This window comes from Limulus polyphemus, unplaced genomic scaffold (assembly GCF_000517525.1).
Source record: "Limulus polyphemus unplaced genomic scaffold, Limulus_polyphemus-2.1.2 Scaffold185, whole genome shotgun sequence".
Lineage (NCBI taxonomy): Eukaryota > Metazoa > Arthropoda > Merostomata > Xiphosura > Limulidae > Limulus > Limulus polyphemus.
Window position 1 is genome coordinate 426,358 of NW_013665795.1, and position 8,904 is coordinate 435,261.

An 8,904-nucleotide genomic window follows, 5' to 3' on the forward strand; every position below is an offset into this window, starting at 1 on the left:
TTCTAGCGTTGTAAGTCCGCAGACATACCGCTGTGCCACTAGGGGGGGCAGACTTAATGAAGTAGATATTTTAATTTTCATCAAATTACCATCAGCGGTAAGTTTGGCGGTTTATGACGTTTAAAATCGGGTTTCGATACCCATGCTGAGGGAAACAGCACAGATAGCTCTTTGTGTAGCTTTGCGCTTAACAATAAACAAACATTTCGTATTAGAACTGGATCGTACGTTTTTCTTTTTTATAAAAGCAGAAATTCTTATGTAATTTCGCTCGTCGATTTATACGCAATACAGTGACTTAAAGAATTTTCTTGGGAAATATAATATGATGTCTATAAATTGGCTTGTTCGAGACAACTTCGGATGATACATTACGAAGGAGAGAATTCACTCAAACCATGTTTCAAAGAATTATTTATCCTAATAAACAGGTATCATTTCACATCAAACTAATGTCTGCAATTTTCATATTTAAAACTCTTTAGTCTAAAATCAATTCAAAATCGTGTTTTTGTTTTTTATCTTTTGTTACCTATCATTCCTGTCAGCCCCCCCCCCCCAGTGGCATAGCGGTATGTCTGCGGACTTACAATGCTAGAATCCGGGTTTCGATACCCGTGGTGGGCAGAGCAGAGATAGCCCATTGTGTAGCTTTGTGCTTAATTACAAACAAAACATTCCTGTCAGTTGAGCCAAGGTAAGCAATAATCTTAGATCTTCATAACTACTGTAAACGTTCAGTTCATGGAATTCATAGAAAAATGAAACAAGAAAAAGAAAAACTTATGAAAATATTTTTCATTTACTAAACCAGATTACTCAGTGTCTAAAATGAACTGATGAAACTAGATTTAAAGCTAAACCATATAATATATGTGATAAACATACTTTCGCTGTAATTGCTGGGAAAATGGAAACTGAAAAAATAACCCTCCAGTGGCACTGCGGTACATCTGTGGACTTACAACGCTAGAAACCGGGTTTCGCTACCCGTGGTGATCAGATAACAGATAGCCAGTTGTATAACTCTGTGCTTAACTTCAAACAAACAAACAAAACTAAAAAAAATATTTTGAAGATTTTTCGAAGTGTGACGTAATAGAAATGACACATGACAACTATGGTTTTATATTTGCTACAGATGTCAAATGACTATTTTTTACTAAATTATCTAATTATAGGCTTAACGCTATTTCATAAGCCTTTAAACCAAACGCTTTTGTAAGTAGTAATAACAATATTCGGCCAATATTAACCTACCAAGCAATAACACTATGGAAGTTTCAAATGTAAACCAGATTACCGTATTATCTTACCTGATTTATATATATTCAAACTTAAGATATCATAACAGTTTTAAAACTAAACAACCATTAATTTTGCAAACTCGGTAACTGCAAATTCAACTTCTCAATCTTTCGCTTGTTAAAACCACTAAAACACTAAAACGAATTATTTGTACATGAAACGTTTGTTTTATATTTGTTACAGAAGTAAAGTTTAGTGTGACTTTTTTTCGGTTTGTATCACTAAATGTTGAATAAGCAGCAGTACAGTTTACGGGCGTGTTTCAGTGTAATATATCAAAGTTATTTCGATTAGGCAGTAAGTAAGAGACTGCTTAATTTTAGCACAGTCGGGTGGGAGGTTGACCTCCTCAACAAGCACTTGTAGCTTATACGTCCCCAATGTTTTGACACGGGTCTTGTCCCGTACTCAAGGGTTTAATCAGCTCGTGAACGCGTATGTTTAGAATGATGGATTGTTCATTTCGCGCGTCGAGACGTTGCGTTATAGCATGTTTACTGGACTGTGACGTGAAATTTCTAATTTCACGCAGTTTCCGGGTGTATTGTAAGTAGGCAGTTCAAAAACTTGCTGAAACAAGTTTAAGACAGGATACTTCAAAACAATACCGATTTTTGGCTTAAGTGATTTTTTTATGTAACTTTTCCTTTAAATTTAGTTCAGCGTGGTTCGTTCCAGAATGATATAACGAAACATTTACTTTCGTACTGAACAGTTAGAGCAAAATCTTGAGTTCCTAAATCCCTAGATAAACATAAGTAGTCACAGTGACACATAAGATTGTACGTTATAAAGCACTGTTAAAACGTTGTGTCGTAAATTTACAAAAACACCTCAAACACAAGCTTGTGTAACCTATAACACAGTTGACTGTTGTAGCGATATTCACACAAAATTTGTATGTTTTTAACAATACAAAATTACGTGATTTTCACTACAGAATTGTTCTTAGTTAAATATATTGTTTTGTTGTGTAGACACATTTATATTGTGATGTAGATTGTATAAAATGGAACAAAAGATTGTACATCAGCTATCACATCTGTTAGCTCACAATGACTGTGTTGTTCTTTTGAACTGTGAGCATCATATACAGGACACAAGTTGTCTTGATTTTAACATACGATTCTTTAAAATGAGCTTAGCGTTGAACATGAGATATGTCTGTGTATAGTATTTTAGAACTTTTGTATACGAAAGGTAACAAATAAAGGTACACATATTAGTAAGCTTATTCGGGTGTTTCCATTGCTTTCACTATTTAGTTTTTAGTAAGTTAACATTTTTATATGGTTTATTGTTTTGATTGTTCATGAATATTAACTTTTAAGTTTTTCTCTAGTGACAACAAATGCCAATATCACTCTTTACGTCGGCTTTTTGTCGCCTTGGCTGTGTTTCTGATGGTATTGATTACTATGATATTTGTCGTTCGCCGCATCAAAGGCAGAGATTTGTCTTTCTATAATACTGGCGAAACAGGTAGGTGTCGCTTTTATTTATTTATATAATTATTTTTAATTACTGGAAGTTGCTCAGTGTTCAAACACATGTTGGTCACAAACCTGGAAAACCTGAAAAAATCAGAGAATTTGAAAAAGGATTCAAAATGCTATTTAGCTATGCCAGAAATCAATATATTTTAACACAATTTTACATGAAGTTGTGTTAGCTCGGGAGGAAAAGTTGAAATATCAATATGTCGTGTGAGCATGTGTGCATGTTTAGAAAATCTAGAATTTGCCATAAAAAGTCAAGGGAAAGAATTGGACAAAAAATGTAGTCACCCTGTATGAGTTCATATCTTTATGGTAAGGTATCAACAAAAAATCTTAAGCCTCCCAGTAGCTTAACCAAACGCATCTAGTCACATTGTCATGTTACAAAGCAGACTAACATAAAAAAGAAAAATCTTACAAAGTCCGTGTTTGACAGCTGATCCAGCTAAGACTGCATTATTTGAAAATAAGACAATAAAACGGGAATGACTTATACTTATTCATCTTGGTAACTGGTGTTAAACAACTTATATTAATTCATTTTTATCAAAGCATCAATTTCAAATTGATAACTAGAAGATCCTGGCCACAAACATTCTACTGGGCGTAAAGTTAAAGATAGTAAGCAACATGCATTCTGATTATGATATTTATTTATCACGTGATCAGTGCAAGATTTATTTTCACTCTTAGCTTGTGAAGCGCATATGTGATTACGTTTTTTTTTTGGTTTTGGTTTTTTTTTCTCAGACGAACCTGTTATGTTCATTAAGCATCGCTACGTTTTCCCTAATTATTTCAACTGCTTAAAGAGAAACAAAAATAGCTTTAACATTTACTATAGGTATTATTTATAAAATATTCGAATAAAGAAAAACAAACTAAAAACGTATCATATTTACAACAATGCTGTATATGTTAGATATTTACAGCTAAATTCTCTATATTTTTACACTTATAGATGAAATTCATATTTTTCATGATTCCTCAAAAGTATTTTAACTTCACCCTCTAGAGACTAAATAATCCTACGTCGTTTTCCGTATCATTTCCTTGGTTAAAAACACTAGTATATGGCGTTTTGCCAGCAAAAATAGATACTTCATTGTAAAAAGGAACAAGGTACTCAGATCTAAGGAACGGAACATCACATCCGTATTTAATGTATTAAAAAAAAGAGTCTCTGTAGATCAGCAGGAACTATTCTTTGAAACTGATAAAAAAATTTAGATTTTATGCCTCCAAGTTGATCGTATTTATAAATCAGTAAACCATAGATCGGTAATCTTCTGAATGCAACCATAATATAAAACCTCACAAATACTTTTTTGTAAAGGAATTTAAGGTTACTGGTATAGACAGAAATATGGGCTAAGCATAAACATGAACTCTCATGAACATACATGACATTTAGAGACGCAAAATTGGATAAGCTCTAGAAATTATCGGCCTGGCTGAAAAAGCTCTAATTATTTCGGTTTCGTTTACAGGTAAACCTAAAACGCTCTGTCTAACCGCAATTTTCAGAAATCAACCAAAACAATCCGGTTGTAAGAACAAACCGTAAGTTTGGTGATTAATAATTCTGAAGCAAGCAAACTGTCATAAGCAGACTTCAAGTAACGTCAACGTCAAGATTTTCGATATTTCCCTTAAATATTTCTTTATTAGTAACGTTATAACAATTAAGTGATTCATTCTTAAATATTTGGAGAAATGGAAAGATGTTCTTTAAGAAACAAAATTAAAATATCATCAGATTATTCTGTGTCACAGTATACGCTTAAATCGATTAGTTTTCTCTCCTCAGCAAGAGAAATCACATACGTTTTTCCAAGGACATACTTTTTCCCTCTATTATTTATCAGGATTCGTTGCACTTCAACCTGACCTGACCCAGAACTCTTTAAGTGTTCCACCACACTTACGTCACGGAAATCAAAACGAGCCAAACAACGGAGAAAAATCGGGCCTCCTCCCCTGCAATAAAAACTCCACCACAAGTGCCCCTCTCCATTCCTCCCAAACATGCAGCACCCATTGTTCTACAAAAATGCTTCCTCGCACAGAATCCCCTCTTTCTGGGTTATTGTCGGTTTCAGGTAAGCACGTGATAGTTCAGTAGTTTTCTAGTTAAATTGTAGGGAAAGCTGACTTTAACTAAAAGTATTGGAAAAGAAACTGCACTAGTGGTTCAACAAATTATTTACAGAAACTACACTAGTGGTTCAACAAATTATTTAAAGAAACTAAGAGCTACATTGAGTTACAACGAGGGATAAGAAGTACAGAATAATTTATATGTACTTAGGCTTAGAAAAATCTATGGAATTAGTACTATCAGGAGTGCCATTTCAGATTTCAATGTGAGGCAGGGAAGTAAATTTAATTGGAGGTGAACGGGAGTTAGGTTCCCTGGATGTTCTTGGATTCTTTAAAGGCTAAAATGTAAATATCGTATTAATTTAGAAGCATTTGCTCTGACGATTTTTATATCATTTAATATTCTTATAAATAGTGCAAATTACACATTTAATATGTATGCATTGTTCTAAAAATTAAAATATATTATAAAACACGGGAGGGGGGTAATTCCCCCTGTCCTACCTAAATGGCGACCCTGGTTACTATTGTCTTGTGATGATATAGTTTTTTGTAGACATTCATGAAATATTAGCCTAACTTACGTAGGATAGTAATAACTTTAAGCGCTTGTGAATATGTTCGAAAAACTCCCCGAATTCTATACAACTCTATGTATGTATTAACATATATTTCTTTCCATAATAATTTGTGACTTCACGTATGTATTTTTCATATTAGCATCATGTTAAAGCACAACTACGAACTACTGTACAAAATTACTTTGTATTTTTAGAACTTTCTTAGCGTCCGTTAAATAATTAACGTGTAATTTCACTACAGAATCACAAACAGATTCGAAGTGTGACTCAGGTATAATTACAAACGGGAAATCAACGATATCTTTTTTGCTGCCACCTGGTATCGATATAGAATGTTTATCGTGGAAGTTTGTTACAAGAACTGGAGCTAAAATATCACTGCCGCATTTGGGTAAGATTACTTACGATATTTTAATGTTTTATCAATACCCTCAAGCTTCAACTAATTAATTAGGACTTTACACTGTGGGGAGTACGAAGTCATATTGTTAAAATCATCATTATATAAAAGCGACTAATAGGATATCCTTTGAGAACTTATGAAATATTCTTTACATTAATTGCAAAAAAAAGACAGATTTGTTTAATTATAAAATATTCATTGCTTTCATAAAAAAAATTCTCGTCAAAATCAGCAGATATATAATGTTGTTCGCAAAAGGATCCAACAAAACTGACAATGAACTTTTCTGCACCCTGTTTATTTTTGCTTTATTTGTAAAAAAACAACAGGTTTCCCTAAATGTAAGTTGTTGTTTTTTGTCCCTGTTCAGGAATAGTTGTCACTGTACCCAAAGGTGCAGTAAAAAGAGGAGCCAAAGAAGAGATTTATGTGGCTCTCTTGAGAGAAGACAAGGATCGTCCAAAGTTAAGTGGTAAGTATTCTTTGTGAGTTGTTGAAGTGTCAATAGCTTTATCTTTTGCCACTGTATTCTTCGACGTGTGATGCGCCTTTCTTTATGGTCTATTGTGGAACAAGTCGAGCAAGTGTTTAATATTTGAAGAGGCGTAACGATGAAACTCATCATTTGATTTGAAGCAACGTATAAAAAATTAATTGTATGTTTGATTACACGCATAGTAGCATATTTAGTCTATTAATTAAACAACAATTTATTTAATATCCGTTTAACTGTTTTAAGTTTATGTTTCTCTTAATAAACACAGTAACTGTCTATTTGCGTTAAAACAGAGATAACTTCTTTTGCTGTTTAATTCAAACAATTAATAGAAGCTACAGTTCAAGTAATGATCGATAACTTAATATTTGTTTCACAAAACTCGTAGAGTAGGTAAAATACATTTCAAAATATTTTGGTCTTATAATTATTATAAAGTTAGGTAGGTTGTTACATTAAGATGACAACAGTGATCTATACGTTAACAGATAAACAAACTATCCTCAGTCCAGTGGTGCAAATTGGGCCTCCTGGTATCAGTTTACAGAAACCATTGATCATCAGTTTTCAGCATTGTGCCAATCTTACCCCCTGCAAATGGAACGTTAGTGTCTATTGTAGTGATGCATGCATTGGAGATGAAGAAAGTCTAACGTGGAGAGTAAGTGTTTACTGGCTACTACTCGTATAATATTAATGTAATTATCAAGAAAAATATTTGTTAAAACCGTAGTTTTGTAATTAAATATAGTAATTAGTGTGTTATGTGTTGCAGATGTAAATACTTCTGGAAAAACCCTTTCAGTATGAAAAAGTAAAAAAAAGATATATACATAAAGAAAATCTAAACCAACAAATATAGAGTTATTTAGTAAGGCATATAATATTGTGATTACTTCTCAGTTCTTTGAATATTGCAATTATCAATGCGTCCTTACAAAAATAATTAGTGCTTTGAATAGGAAGATTACAAGTTGTGTTATAATAAGCAAAGACGGGACCAATAAGTTGTGTACAATATAGATGCTTACGTATTTACAACAAAGAGGTTCCTATAAGGCATTCAATCAAGTAATAGCTTGACGACTTCCAAACACTAGATTTATTTTAAATGCTAAACCATAAACTATGTTGAAAGTTAGTAAGGAATCTGTTGCGAATGGATTGCAAGTTTCGTGGCTACGTAGCAAATTAAAAGGTGGACACATCGTTGTAAGCTCAAGGAAATACTGCATTGTATTGCTTTTAAAAATAGTTTTTTGTGTTGTTTTTTTATATGAAATTGTAATGGCAATATCAGATTTTAAAGCATCAGATACAGTAACATAATTTATTTGGAATACGTATAACGTTCTTGAAGAACTTTTTTTTTTTGCTAACAATGCTTATGTGTAAATTTGTGTTGTTTTTCAGGAACTCATTACGTTAGGTCAGGAGACTATCAACACTCCACTTTACTGTCAACTAGATGGACAACAATGTCACTTTGTGACGGATCATTTAGCCCGCTATGCATTGGTTGGAGAATCAGTAACGAAACAAAAGGCTGTGAAGTCGCTTACGTTGGCAGCTTTCGCGCCATCTTTAAACTCCTCCGTAGACTACAACATACGTCTCTACTGTGTGGAAAACACATATGCTGCTCTGCAGGTTTGTAGAGTGATGAGCGCTAGTATTGTTAGGCATATAAGTCTTCTTATGCATAAGTTAATTAACTAAAAATACGCGTATATAAATACACAATAAAGCTCACACTGAAAGTATTTCTTTCTAGTTTATTAACAAAAAAAAACCTGATGTCAGTGTTCAAATGCTTTACACATCTTTAACAATCAGCATGTTTTTCTAAATGCTACGTCTACATAATTATCTTTGTTATCACGATTTCTCAAAAGTATGAAGTTATTAAACCCACTTCTATTTGGACTGCATCAAGATCATTCTTCTAGTATTTTGGTTCGTTGTGTTTGAAATAAGACTAAAAATAATAAATACTTAAATCTATAACACACAATCTTTTGTCTACTGTCACGAAATAAAAAAATGAAAACTTCTTTATTATTTTGTTTCATAGACAAAATTTGCGGAATTTTTAAAATTTGAATTAAACCAAAAATTTCAAACACTGTTATAACTAGAATCAGATAGATTAAAAGTATATAACTGTAGAAGTTATACAATTGGTGTCTAATAATCTCAAATGCGAAATTTGTTTTTATTTGTCAATAACGAAAACATATGTGCCACAAGAAATCATGACACATCAAAATTTGTATTAATTTTTACACTTTCAATCGACTAATTTTGTGACAAATACGTCCTCACCGTTTTCATTTATATTAACTTTGACTACGTATAACAATACAACTTTTATTTTTATTTTCCAATGGGTTTGTTTGTTTTTGAATTTCGCGCAAAGCTACACGAGGGCTATCTGCGCTAGCCGTCCCTAATTTGGCAGTGTAAGACTAGAGGGAAGGCAACTAGTCATCACCACCCACCGCCAACTCTTGG

General features: G+C 32.8%; 1 protein-coding gene across 1 annotated transcript in view; it reads left to right on the forward strand.

Annotated features, from left to right (window-relative positions):
- Positions 1 to 8,904, forward strand: part of LOC106478148 (netrin receptor UNC5C-like) — an 84,336-nt gene that overhangs the window by 68,353 nt on the left and 7,079 nt on the right. The window contains exons 7-13 of the mRNA XM_022381688.1: positions 2,651 to 2,704; positions 2,755 to 2,790; positions 4,676 to 4,909; positions 5,733 to 5,882; positions 6,265 to 6,366; positions 6,879 to 7,051; positions 7,804 to 8,040. Of these exons, the coding sequence (XP_022237396.1) occupies positions 2,651 to 2,704; positions 2,755 to 2,790; positions 4,676 to 4,909; positions 5,733 to 5,882; positions 6,265 to 6,366; positions 6,879 to 7,051; positions 7,804 to 8,040 (986 nt within the window). The remainder of the gene's footprint in view (positions 1 to 2,650; positions 2,705 to 2,754; positions 2,791 to 4,675; positions 4,910 to 5,732; positions 5,883 to 6,264; positions 6,367 to 6,878; positions 7,052 to 7,803; positions 8,041 to 8,904) is intronic.